Source organism: Salvelinus fontinalis, chromosome 21, assembly GCF_029448725.1.
Source record: "Salvelinus fontinalis isolate EN_2023a chromosome 21, ASM2944872v1, whole genome shotgun sequence".
Taxonomy (NCBI): domain Eukaryota; kingdom Metazoa; phylum Chordata; class Actinopteri; order Salmoniformes; family Salmonidae; genus Salvelinus; species Salvelinus fontinalis.
This window is the reverse complement of record NC_074685.1, coordinates 17040116-17054116: the sequence shown is the minus strand read 5'-3', so window position 1 is coordinate 17054116 and position 14001 is coordinate 17040116. Positions and strand designations below refer to the sequence as shown.

Sequence of the window (14001 nt, the reverse complement as noted above, 5' to 3'; positions counted from 1 at the left end):
CATTGTAAGACACCAACCATCTGCAACTGGGTCTCGCGTTGATATGTTGGTTAACATAACTCCTCAATGTCAATCCACTCTGTGGAGCATTAGTCCATGGAACAGTTGGGAAATGGAAGGATGGGAGGCTGACGGCCTATTGTATTCTGCACAATAATGTTTGCAATATTCTCAATCAAAGTGGTTAAGAATGCCTCAGGATATGTTAACACATAATCATGTAATCATTGGGTTAATGAAACCTGTTGGCCTAGGTGTGCCCAAGGGCTAGTTTATCTGGCTGGGGTGGGCAGGGGGGCCACATCAGGCATCTTTTATTGTAGTCTACCACCTATTTGAATGATTCCCTGAAACCTATACCCAGAGAATCCAATTTCGTTGGTAATGTCTTCATACATTCTTTCCTTTAAAAGGACTCAAAAAATAATTCACAAGCAAATAAAGCATTTGTTTTCAGAATCCACAAAGGGACTGGCGGTTTGCATCATAAGGATAAAATCTATTCAAAATGATTCCGCACTGACATTAAGGAAAAACTGGATAGATGATTGTGTCGCTAAATTGATTCAATGACTCACGCAGTGGTCATCTGTGGTTTCTCTGTCGATAATCTGGATTTCGCTCCTCAGTAGCCTATCACCTCTACCCCAGCCTCTCTCTCTCCGCCCCAAAGCCGAGAGCTAGCTATTGGCTTGCGAGGTTTAATTATTTCACTCTCTCTCACAGGCTGCCCGACCACCGAAACACACACATCTATCCATCTCACTGTCTGCTCTGCGAACCAGATATGCCGCCACTCTTAGCCTTCCTCGGCTGAGGTGGCGACAGACTGGCCCTGTCTAAACGTCATCAGTGCGGGGTAACCTGTTACTGGTGACAAGGTCAACGACTGCAAATGCTCAAGTTCCGCGCGCAGAATCCGCGGGTCAGATAGGAAGGAAGAAAACCGGCGCAGTGATGGGACAGTTTTCGGGAGGATGCTACCTGAGTTTGGGCATCGTTGTGTTTCTCTGTTTGCAGTTCCCGACTACCTTGGCCCGAGGTAAGAACAGTTTAGAATGTGTGACTTTTTTGATAGACCAGCGTGTTGTGCACGTGCAGGTATTTGCTCTAAAGTTGTCAGGGTGTGTTTTATGGGATCCAATTGCACAAGGCTAAACTTTGCCGTTATTTTCTCCGCATTTTAAATACTTCCCCTTCTTCTGTCAACACAAGTCCGCATTTGTAGCACCTATTATAGCCTGTGCATGTGAGTTTATATGATACAAATATTTTTTTTCCCATCATATCTGACCGTTGAAGGATTATTCTAGGGAGTTTAAATGTTTCTCAATGCTGCGTTTTATCCCCGGGTTTGAACTGTGTCATGGACCTCTGCGTATGGATCGAAATTGCAACAGGCATGTGAACCAGCACCACGCTCGCGGTTTGATTAACCTCCGCCTTGATTCACTTTTAGGCTACACATGACATGTCGCCATCAGTTTCTGTTTCGGATGTTTTTACGATAACATTTGTGAATTCAAGCTAGAACATATAAAAACATTTGATTTCCATGGCCACAAACTGTCAAGATGTTTTGAATGATGTGATGCGTAGCAGGGACAACCGTGGATATTCCATCGACCCACACACAGTGCAGAAGGCTGAAGTGAAGCTACGTGACAATATTCAAGATAAAGACTGACTGACTGGCTGTTTATGATGGTCCAAATGTTTCCCGGAGAGACGCCTTTTGGTATTTAGTGTGAGTGAATTAACTCGTTGCGCACCGCTCTGTCAGTTATTCTATTCACTGACAGGTGTTGCTGTGATGGTTTCTCCAGGAGAGAGTGAATGGTTCACATCCCAAACACTGCTCTTTTATGTAACACATAGTTGATAGTGACAGCTTGGACATATTTGATTGAGTTGGAAAATGTTGTAATTGCAACTTAACCTCGTTTGAGAATTAAATTGTGTTAGGGTGAATAACATGATCATTAGACTGTTTGGTACGATTCGACTGATATAGAGTGCATTCAGAAAGTATTCAGACCCCTTGACTTTCCTCTCATCAATCTACACACAACACCCCATAATGACAAAACAAAAACACGTTTATAGATTTTTTTTAAACAAATGTTTAAAATAAAAATAAAACGGAAATATAGCATTTACATAAGTATTCAGACCCTTTACTCAGTACTTTGTTGAAGCACCTTTGGCAGCAATTGCAGCCTCGAGTCTTCTTGGGTATGACGCTACAAGCTTGGCACACCTGTATTTGGGGAGTTTCTCCCACTCTTCTCTGAAGATCCTCTCAAGCTCTGTCAGGTTGGATGAGGAGTGTCGCTGCACAGCTATTTTCAGGTCTCTCCAGAGATGATAGATCGGGTTCAAGTCCAGGCACTCCTGTGTTGTCTTGGCTGTGTGCTTAGGGTCGTTGTCCTGTTGGAAGGTGAACCTTCTCCCCAGTCTGAAGTCCTGAGAGCTCTGGAGCAGGTTTTCATCAAAGATCTCTCTGCACTTTGCTCCGTTCATCTTTCCCTCGATCCTGACTAGTGTCCCAGTCCCTGCCGCTGAATAACATCCCCAAGCATTATGCTGCCACCTCCATGCTTCACTGTAGGGATGGTGCCAGCTTTCCTCTAGACTTAATGCTTGGCATTTATGCCCGTGTTCAATCTTGGTTTCTTCAGATCAGAGAATCTTGTTTGTCATGGTCTGAGTCCTTTAGGTGCCTTTTGGCAAACTCCAAGCGGGCTGTCATGTGCATTTTACTGAGGAGTGGCTTCCGTCTGGCCAGTCTACCATAAAGGCCTTGATTGGTGGACTGCTGCAGAGATAGTTGTCCTTCTGGAAGGTTCTACCATCTCCACATAGGAACTTTGTAGCTCTGTCAGAGTGAACATTGGGTTCTTGGTGACCTCCCTGACCAAGGCCCTTCTCCCCCCAATTTGGCCGTGAGCTCTAGGAAGAGTCTTGGTGGTTCCAAACGTCTTCCATTTAATAATGATGGAGGACACGGTGTTCTTGGGGACCTTCAATGCTGCTGAAATATTTTGGTACCCTCCCCAGATCTGTGCCTCGACACAATCCTGTCTCAGAGCTCTACGGACAATTCATGGCTTGGTTTTTGCTCTGACATGCACTGTCAAATGTGGGACTTACGTAGACAGGTGTGTGCCTTTCCATATCATGTCCAATCAATTGAATTTACCACAGGTGGACTCCAAGTTGTAGAAGGTTGATCAATGGAAACAGGACACACCTGAGCTCAATTTCGAGGCTTATAGCAAAGGGTCTGAATACTTATGTAAATAAGGTATTTCTGTTTTTTATTTTTAATAGATTTGCCACAATTTCTAAATGTTTTTTTTTGCTTTGTCATTATGGGGAATTGTGTATATATTGATGAAGAACATTTTTAATTTAATCAATTTTAGAATAAGGCTGTAACGTATCAAAATGTGGAAAAAATCAATGGGTCAATACTTTCTGAATGCACTGTAAGTCCTGCTATTGGTCTCACTGGACCCTATCACGATGTTTTCCTCCCTGTTGAATCAACCCTGACCTCTTGACGTAAACCATATCTTACAATGAGGCATTTGCAAGTCAATTAGCGAAATAGCCCTAAGGATTTGATTCTTGCATATCAAGTATTGAAATCAACTTGAACCTGCATAATATAAATATTAGATTTAGGACTATATTCAGCTGTTGGGGTTGTGGCTGAGTAGGTTGTGATACTGTGTATTGGGAAACGGTGCATCGGTCTGCTTAAGTTTATTAATAAGGCATTGGATCCATCCCCATCCTTTCAGGCTTGTAAATAACACTTATTGTCATTTTCACTCTTCCTTCCTCTGTAATTTTTCTCCTCATTCTTACTGTCTTGGCACCAGTAGCTTCCTACCCCTAATTATGTTTGTTGTTCTGAATCTCAATAGAGGATAATGGATATATCCAGACCATTGATAAAACTGATCAGCTCTTATGTGTGCTCACCCATCCTTTGGTGATAATATCCTAATGCCTGTTTCCATGTTATATTATTCTGTTATGTATACTTGTTTTATGATCCACTATATCAGAAGCACAATCGAGACATCGCCTGCAGTTGTACAGAGTAGAGTCGGAAGTTTACATACACTTAGGTTGGAGTCATTAAAACTGGGTTTTCAACCACTCCACACATTTCTTGTTAACCTGTCTAGGCTGAGGGTGCCGCTAGCGGCACTCCCCCCCCACCCCCACTGAAAAGGCAGAGCCGCGAAATTCAAAAAATTTTTTTTTTTTAAATATTTAACTTTCACACATTAAAGTCCAATACAGCTAATGAAAGACACAGATCTTGTGAATCCAGCCAACATGTCCGATTTTTAAAATGTTTTACAGGGAAGACACAATATGTAAAGATGTAAATCTATTACCTAAAAACACATTAGCATAATCCACCATCTTTTATTTGTCCACCAACACCAGTAGCTATCACCAATTCGGCTAAACTAAGATATTTATAGCCCCTAACCAAGAAAAAAACTCATCAGATGACAGTCTGATAACATATTTATGGGATAGGTTTTGTTAGAAAAATGTGCATATTTCAGGTAGATGGCATAGGTTACAATTGCACCCACCGTCACAAATGGACTAGAATAACTACATAGAGCAACGTGTTTACCTACTTACTAATCATCAAACATTTCGTAAAAATACACAGCATACACTAATCGAAAGACACAGATCCTGTGAATACAGACAATATTTCAGATTTTCTAAGTGTCTTACAGCGAAAACACAATAAATCGTTATATTAGCATAGCACATAGCACATAGCAGCCCAGCATTGATTCTAGCCAAAGTGAGCGATAACGTCAACATCGCCAAAATATATAAATTTTTTCACTAACCTTCTCAGAATTCTTCAGATGACACTCCTGTAACATCATATTACACAATCCATATAGAGTTTGATCGAAAATGTTTATATTTAGCCACCAAAATCATGGTTAGACAATGTGAAATGTAGCCCAGCTGGTGAGAAAATGTCCGTGCGCCATATTAGACAGTGATCTACTCTTATACATAAATACTCATAAACGTGACTAAAAAATATAGGGTGGACAGGGATTGATAGACAATTTAATTCTTAATACAATCGCGGAATTACATTTTTTAAATTATCCTTACTTTTCAATACAGTTTGCGCCAAGCGAAGCTACGTCAAAAAACATGGCGTCCTAAGCCACTAACATTTTTCGACAGAAACACGATTTATCATAATAAAAATGTCCTACTTTGAGCTGTTCTTCCATCAGTATCTTGGGCAAAGGATCCTTTCTTGGGTCTAATCGTCTTTTGGTGGAAAGCTGTCCTCTTGCCATGTGGAAATGCCAACTGCGTTCGGGATGAACTGGAAGCGTGCCCAGCAATTCACAGCGTTTCAGAAATAAATGTCCCAAAATCGCACTAAACGGATATAAATTGCTATAAAACGCTTTAAATTAACTACCTTATGATGTTTTTAACTACTATAACGAGTAGAAACATGACCAGAGTAATATTACTCCCTCCACTAATGCTTGGAACAAGTGCGGGTCGATGTCCTCCAGGCGCATTACGCAGCAAGAAAAGAGTTCCTAGCTACAGGGTTTTTTAATTTGTAGTGCCTGTGAACGCGCAATCGACCCCATTCAAATCGTCATCACGTAAAGGCATCCAGGGGAAGACGTAAGCAGTGTCCGTATACTCATAGCAATAACTGTGGCCTTTTAACTGACTCCAGATCAGGGGCCAACATTTCTGAAATCTGACTCCATGTCAGGGAAATTGCTGTAGAATGGGTTCTGTTCCACTTAGAGACAAAATTTCAACTCCTATAGAAACTATAGACTGTTTTCTATCCAATAATAATAATAATATGCATATTGTACGATCAAGAATTTTGTGGGAAGCCGTTTCAAAAATTACACGATTAGCATAAATAGTGACAACAGCGCCCCCAGCCTCAACAGGTTAACAAACTATAGTTTTGGCAAGTCGGTTAGGACATCTTCTTTGTGCATGGCACAAGTCATTCTTCCAACAATTGTTTACAGACAGATTATTTCAAATTTTAATTCACTGTATCACAATTCCAGTGGGTCAGAAGTTTACATACACTAAGTTGACTGTGTCTTTAAACAGCTTGGAAAATTCCAGAAAATTGGAGGTGTACCTGTGAAAGTATTTCAAGGCCTACCTTCAAACTCAGTGCCTCTTTGCTTGACATCATGGGAAAATCAAATGATCTCAGCCAAGACTGAATTTTTTTTGTGGAACTCCACAAGTCTGGTTCATCCTTGGGAGCAATTTCCAAACGCCTGAAGGTACCACGTTCATCTGTACAAACAATAGTATGCAAGTATAAACACCATGGGACCACGCAGCCGTCATACCGCTCAGGAAGGAGACACGTTCTGTCTCCTAGAGATTAACGTACTTTGGTGCAAAAAGTGCAAATCAATCCCAGAACAACAGCAAAGGACCTTGTGAAGATGCTGGAGGAAACAGGTACAAAGTATCTATATCCACAGTAAAACGAGTCCTATATCGACATAACATGAAAGGCCGCTCCGCAAGGAAGAAGCCACTGCTCCAAAACCGCCATAAAAAAGCCAGACTACGGTTTGCAACTGCACATGGGGACAAAGATCGTACTATTTGGAGAATTGTCCTCTGGTCTGATACAACAAAAATAGAACTGTTTGGCCATAAACACCATTGTTATGTTTGGAGGGAAAAGGGGGATGCTTGCAAGCCGAAGAACACCATCCCAACCGTGAAGCACGGGGGTGGCAGCATCATGTTGTGGGGGTGCTTTGCTGCAGGAGGGTCTGGTGCACTTCACAAAATAGATGGCATCATGAAGTAGGAAAATTATGTGGATATATTGAAGCAACATCACAAGACATCAGTCAGGAAGTTAAAGCTTGGTCGCAATGGGTCTTCCAAATGGACAATGACCCCAAGCATACTTCCAAAGTTGTTGCAAAATGGCTTAAGGACAACAAAGTCAAGGTATTGGAGTGGCCATCACAAAGCCCTGATCTCAATCCTATATGAACATTTTTGTGCAGAACTGAAAAAGTGTGTGCGAGCAAGGAGGGCTACAATCCTGACACAGTTGCACCAGCTGTGTCAGGAGGAATGGGCCAAAATTCACCCAACTTATTGTGGGAAGCTTGTGGAAGGCTACCTGAAATGTCTGACCCAAGTTAAACTATTTAAAGGCAATGCTACCAAATACTAATTGAGGGTATGTAAACTTCTGACCCATTGGGAATGTGATGAAAGAAATGAAAGTTAAAATAATCCATTCTCTCAACTATTATTCTGACATTTCACATTCTTAAAATAAAGTGGTGATCCTAACTGACCTAAGACAGGGAATTTTTACTCTGATTAAATGTCATGAATTGTGAAAAACTGACTTTAAATGTATTTGCCTAAGGTGTATGTAAACTTCCGACTAACTGTACATACAGGACCAGTCAGAAGTTCTGACACACCTTGTATATCCAGGTTTTTCTTTCTTTTTTTATTATTTTCTACTTTGTAGAATATCTATGAAATAACACATATGGAATCATGTAATAACCAAAAATGTGTTAAACAAATTAAAATATATTTTAAATTTGAGATTCTTCAAATAGCCACCATTTTCCTTGATGACAGCTTTGCACACTCTTGGCATTCTCTCAACCAGCTTCACCTGGAAAGCTTTTCCAACAGTCTTGAAGGAGTTCCCACATATGCTGAGCACTTATTGGCTGCTTTTCCTTCACTTAGCAGTCCAAACCATCTCACTTGGGTTGAGGTCGGGCGATTGTGGAGGACAGGTCATCTGATGCAGCACTCCATCACTCTCATTCTTGGTCACATAGCCCTTACACAGCCTGGAGGTGTATACGGTCTATTCACAGCCTGAACGCTCTGTCATTCAGCCTACAGTAGCAGCCAATGTGTGGTGTTCAATGTTGGCCTTACATTACATGAGACAAATCCCCCCCCCCCCAAAAAAAAACACGAGATCCTTGACATTAACTTGCTTGTCCTTCAGACAAGGATGTGACTAAAAATGTTGTGTTTTTATGCAAGAAACTACTTTACAAAATAAAATGCATTATTATTCCAATACCATTATTATAGATAATCAGACAAATTATGCTAATCTCAGCCGATTGGCTAGTTTATTCAAACCTGTTTATTCAACACTGCACCTTTAAGACAAAAATAAGAAGTCTAGGAATGTGCATGTTTTGTGCTCTTGTAGGAAGCAATCACTCCCTCATTGCTGAATTACAAATGATTTATAACTGGGATAATAACTCACTAACTACGCAGTTTTACAGCTATTTTCCCGCAATTCTACACATTTTGCCATAGGGTGGAGAGAAATGCAGTTTTTTACGTGATATATGACTGAGAGTTACAAGAAAATCAATGGGGGCGCCACTGTCGGTGATTCGACCATGATTACTGCAAGTTTAGATAGCTGACCGCAAGACTAACTTACATCTGGCTGCATTGGACCTTTATAGCAAGTTTTCTGCAATTCTACACATTTTGCTATGGGGCAGAGAGAGAAAAATAGAAAAGTCTATTTTAACATATTCCTCATCCATGGATTTATATGGAATCTTGTTTTTTGTTGGATTTGTTTCTCTCATTTGACATCTTTGTGGTGTATCTTTGTTGGCTTATATGAGCTGTTGTCATTACGAACCTCCCGTGATTTCCCCCCACTGTTTTGGTGTGTGTGTGTTTGTGCGTGTGTGTTCACCCATGTGTGTTAGTTTGTGTCTCTCTTCATATGTGTATGGGATGTGCTGAAGCCTCAAGTGTTGTCAACTCCACTCTGCTGAAGATGTGCTACACCGCTCTGCAACCGTTGTCTCTCTGCAGCCTTTGAGCTTTCCTCTCTGTGTTCGATAGGAACATTGTGTTGCTGTCAAGCGTTTGCTAAAAAGGGTGCTGAAAGGGGAGCCTTGGAGATAGCTGCCCATCCTCAATTCACCATTCACCACCTCTGTGGTATTTGTGGTATTTCACTCAGTAGATATGGGTGAAATTGAACAAAATCCTGTTTCTTTTCGAATTCTTTGTGGATCTGTGTAATCTGAGGGAAATATGTGTCTCTAATATGGTCATACATTTGGCAAGAGGTTAGGAAGTGCAGCTCTCTCTCCACCTCTCTCTCTCTCAACCTCTTTCTCTCTCTCAACCTCTCTCTCTCTCTCAACCTCTCTCTCTCTCAACTTCTCAACCTTTTGCCCTGCTCCGCCAATGAGAAACACTTAACTGTTCTCCAGAAAGCTTTCATTTAATAAATATCCCCTCCCTTTCTCCTCTGTTTTTTTCCCTCCCTCCCTTGCAGCTCCTATCAGTGTAATTTAGTTTCAGCAGATTGTTGCTGTGACAAATACTTTGGCTCTGGAGCTATTCCTCACCTGATGGAGGGAGGAAGACAGAGTGAGAGAGATGGAGGGATGGAGAGAGAGGGGGACTAGGGAGAGGGGAAGGCGGGAGGGTTGGAGAGTGGCATGCTGGGGTATCTGATGTTATCCGTCATTGCCATGGCAGCATTCGTCAATAACAGCAAGCATCTGTCACCTCGCTCCCTGATGAATTAATTTTAAAGGTAATCAAAAGCAAATAAATATTTAATGACTTCGAGGGCTGAGAAGAAGAGAAAAAAGGTGTGTTTGGAAAGGTTTTGGTCCTGGAAGATAGAAAGTAAAGATTGGTGCCTGGATGAATCAATGAGTATACACTTAGACAACATTGATACCTTTCTTAATATGGCTAGTGCTAGTCCTTGGGGATGTGTGTGAACACCAGCACCACAATCAACCAATGATATGCAGCTAGTGCATAATATATTATTGATGCCATACAGCAAAATTGGTAATACTAACATAGAGCAAAATAGATTCAATGGCTGTAGACTGTGTGCCTGAATAAATGACTGAAAGATCAGACAAGAACAAATACATTCATCAATACTGTACTACTGCTCTATTTTGACCCAGCCAGTTGGGTTTTGGGAATAACCCAACATGTTGGGTTGTTGGGATTACCCAAACATGGTTTAATTTACCATGTGTTATGTTTTTATTCATTTACATTCTGGGTTGACCCAGCAGCTAGGTCTTTTTTAATGTAACCCTTAGGTTATGTTCAGGAGGCATGGTTTATTAGGGGTGTGGCTTTCAGATATACGTTTTTGGCCACTTGTGAGAGTAAATGTCATTCATGTTCATCATGTTAAGTTTTCAAATGATGACATTTTAATATAACATATTTGTAACAAAGTAGGAACTATCCCAACATTAGAATTTGCATAGGCTCTTAATAAGGAACTCATACACTTGTGTAAGCTTCATTAAAGCTAGAAAATGTCACTGTTCAACCTTAACACGTGATAACAATACAACAGAACTGATTAACTGGAGTTACATTTTTTCCCACAGGTGGCCAAGAATAAGCCCCTAATAAGCCACTCCAGTATTCTGATCTGACTAGGTCATATCTCAATAACCCAGCATTAATAACCCAGCATCAACAACCCAACCTTGTTCTTTTTAAAGGAAGCAACCCAACTAAGTGACCCAATGCCTGCAACCCAGGGTCATCCAAACAGCCCAGAGGTTTTGTGTGTGTACTTATATACCTGTATATCAACAATATAACCTTTGCTATAAACTTAATCATATGCAAGTAGCATCATGTAATCATGTAATATATAATAATAGGTCAGTGACTTACATGGACTAGCATTACCTTGACAATTGAAATTAGCAAGCTTCAGAGAGGATTGTCTGTATTTTTAAAACACCCCAAAATCTGGTCTACTGTTACATCTCAGTGTAGGAAATTATGGATTTAGCCAAGCTCAACCAAGGTGGTTATAAGGAAATCTATTAACTTGGCGGTGGCAGTGTTTGACACTAGCAGTTCGCTAATCATATTAGCGTCCTGTGTCTGTCATGGACAAGACAGACTTCTCACACAGACGTAAGACGTTTCATTACTGTCAGATCCCTCACTAACCATGAAGGGACCAAGTGATGCAATACTTGGCAAGGTGGCTGGCCTGACCAGTGATCCGTTCTCCAATCCCAATTTTGCCATCGGTCCCCCATTTTTTTTTTTTGAATTCCAATCAGGCGTGTTCTTTGTAGCGTGGAAGTGAAGGAGGACTAGATTGGGAGGTTAAAAAAAATATTACACTGAACAAAAATATGAACGCAACATGCAACAAATCCAAAGGTTTTACTGAGTTACATATAAAGAAATCAGTCAATTTAAATAAATTCAGTAGGCCCTAATCTATGGATTTCACATGACTGGGTATACAGATTTTTATTTTATTTTAACTTTATTTAACTAGGCAAGCCAGTTACGAACAAATTCTTATTTTCAATGACAGCCTAGGAACAGTGGGTTAACTGCCTTGTTCAGGGGCAGAACGACAGATTTTTACCTTATCGGCTCTGGAATTCAATCTTGCAACCTTTCGGTTACTAGTCCAACGCTCTAACCGCTAGGCTACCTGCCGCCCCATATGCATCTGTTGGTCACAGATACCTTAAAAAAATAGGTAGGGGCACGGATCAGAAAACTAGTCAGTATCTGGTGTGATCACCAATTGCCTCATGCAGCACGACACATATCATTTGCATAGAGTTGATCCAGCTGCTGATTGTGACCTATGGAATGTTGTTCCACTCTGTTTCAATAGCTGTGCGAAGTTGTTGGATATTGGCGGGAACGGGAACACGCTCTCGTACATGTGGATCCAGAGCATCCCAGACATGCTCAATGGGTGATATGTCTGGTGAGTATGCAGGCCATGGAAGAATTGGGACATTTCCAGCCTCCAGGAATTGTGTACAGATCCTTGCGACATGGGGCCGTGCATTATCATACTGAAACATTGAGGTGATGTCGGCAGATGAATGGCCTCAGGATCTCGTCATGGTCAAACTGTGCATTCAAATTGCCATCGATAAAATGCAATTGTGTTTGTTTTCCCTAGCTTATGCCTGCTCATACCATAACCCCACCGCCACCATGGGGTTACTCTGTTCATGATGTTGACATCAGCAACGCGCTCGCCCATACAACACCATACACGCTGTCTACCATCTGCACTGTATAATTGAAACTGTGATTCATCCGTGGAGAGCACACTTCTCCAGCATGCTATTTGCCATCGAAGGTGAGCATTTGTCCACTGAAGTCGGTTACGACGCCGTACTGCAGTCAGGTCAAGACCCTGTTGAGGACAACGAGCACACACATGAGCTTCCCTGAGACAGTTTCTGACAGAAATTCTTCGGTTGTGCAAACCTACAATTTCACCAGCTGTCCGGGTGCCTGGTCTCAGATCATCCCGCAGGTGAAGAAGCTGGATGTGGAGGTCCTGGGCTGGCGTCCTTACATGTGGTCTGCGGTTGTGAGACCCGTTAGACGTACTGCCAAATTCTCTAAAACGACATTGGAGCTGGCTTATGGTAGAGAAATTAACCATAATTTCTCAGGTGTTCAGCTCTGGTGGACATTCCTGCAGTCAGTATACCAATTGCACGCTCCCTCAAAATTTGAGACATCTGTGGCATTGTGTTGTGTGACAAAACTATACATTTGTGTCCTTTTATTGTCCCCAGCACAAGGTGCTCCTGTGTAATGATCATGTTGTAAATCAGCTTCTTTATATGCCACACCTGTCAGGTGGATGGATTTATCTTGGCAAAGAAAAAATTGTCACTCACAGGGATGTAAACAAATTTGTGCAAAACATTTGAAAGAAATAAGCTTTTTGTGCGTATGGACAATTTCTAGGATCTTTTATTTCACCTCATGAAACATGGGAGCAACACTTTACATGTTGCGATTTTATTTTTGTTCAGTATATGTTGTCATACACCTGATAGGGGCAGTGAAATGTGTTGTTTTACAGGGTCAGCCATAGTAGTATGACACCCCTGAAGAAAATTAGAGTTAAGAGCCTTGCTCAAGGGCACATCGGCCGTTTTTTAACCTTGTCAGCTCGGTTATTCGAACCAGCGATCTTTCGGTTACTTGCCCAAAACTCTAACCACTGGCTACCTGCCGCTCATACATTATTCATAGCACCCCTTCCCTGTTTGTCCGTCTTTCCTCCTAGGCTGATTAAAGTGTTTGTGAGTGTCATTGTGGTGCAGCATAGCCTCTCGACAGATTAACTCTGACCTTTTCTCATTTCGGAAAAGGTCTGTCCTCCGTCCTCTCGTCCGTCTGTCTCCTCCGTGACCCGGAAACCGAAAAGTGGTTGAGGAGAGTGCCACCTTTCAACAAGGGTAGCCATGTGTATCCTACCCGTGTCCTTCACTGAAGAGTTTTGATATCTGCCACACCACTTTTGAAACAGTTGTTTTTTTCCGAAGGAGAAAGCATGCAAACATTTAAAAATGATAAGCTACTTATCCTTTTTTGCATAAAATGTCTTGCACAACTAGCTAAATAATTTTTTTCACTTTAAATATTTATGAACCATTGTTTGCCTGATGTGATAAGTGGAGAGGAGTCTCTCCTTTCATACAGCGCATTTCTGTCCACGTTCATTCTCCTTGCTGCCTCTCCTTGATTGCCATTGGCCTTCTTGAAAAGCAGGTGAGAGAGGACACAGGAGTTGTGCAAATCCAATTGAGAAAAGGCCCTTGCCTCGCTCCCTCACCTCAGGCACCACGGCTTGTAAAACCGACAAGGCTTTTTCTTCCTTACAATAAAATGGGGAATGAATTTCCAAGGCCCTTTGAAGATTTCCTCTACGCTCTCTTTTCAGAAATTCTCAACTCTGCAAAAAATTATCTAATGCAATATTAGAATGCAATGGAGGCTTTCAAAATGAGCATTCACCATCAGCCTTGAACTGAAGGTTTTAGACGGCTTCTAGGTTTTGCTGGGCAATCATAATCACATGCAACT

General features: G+C 41.5%; 1 protein-coding gene across 2 annotated transcripts in view; it reads left to right on the top strand.

The window, feature by feature from the left end:
* Window positions 1–692: 692 nt before the first annotated feature.
* Window positions 693–14001, top strand: part of LOC129818339 (netrin receptor UNC5D-like) — a 298807-nt gene continuing 285498 nt past the window's right edge. For both annotated transcript variants that reach the window (XM_055874134.1, XM_055874133.1), the window contains exon 1: window positions 693–1042. In XM_055874134.1, the coding sequence (XP_055730109.1) occupies window positions 958–1042 (85 nt within the window). In that variant the 5' untranslated portion in view covers window positions 693–957. The remainder of the gene's footprint in view (window positions 1043–14001) is intronic.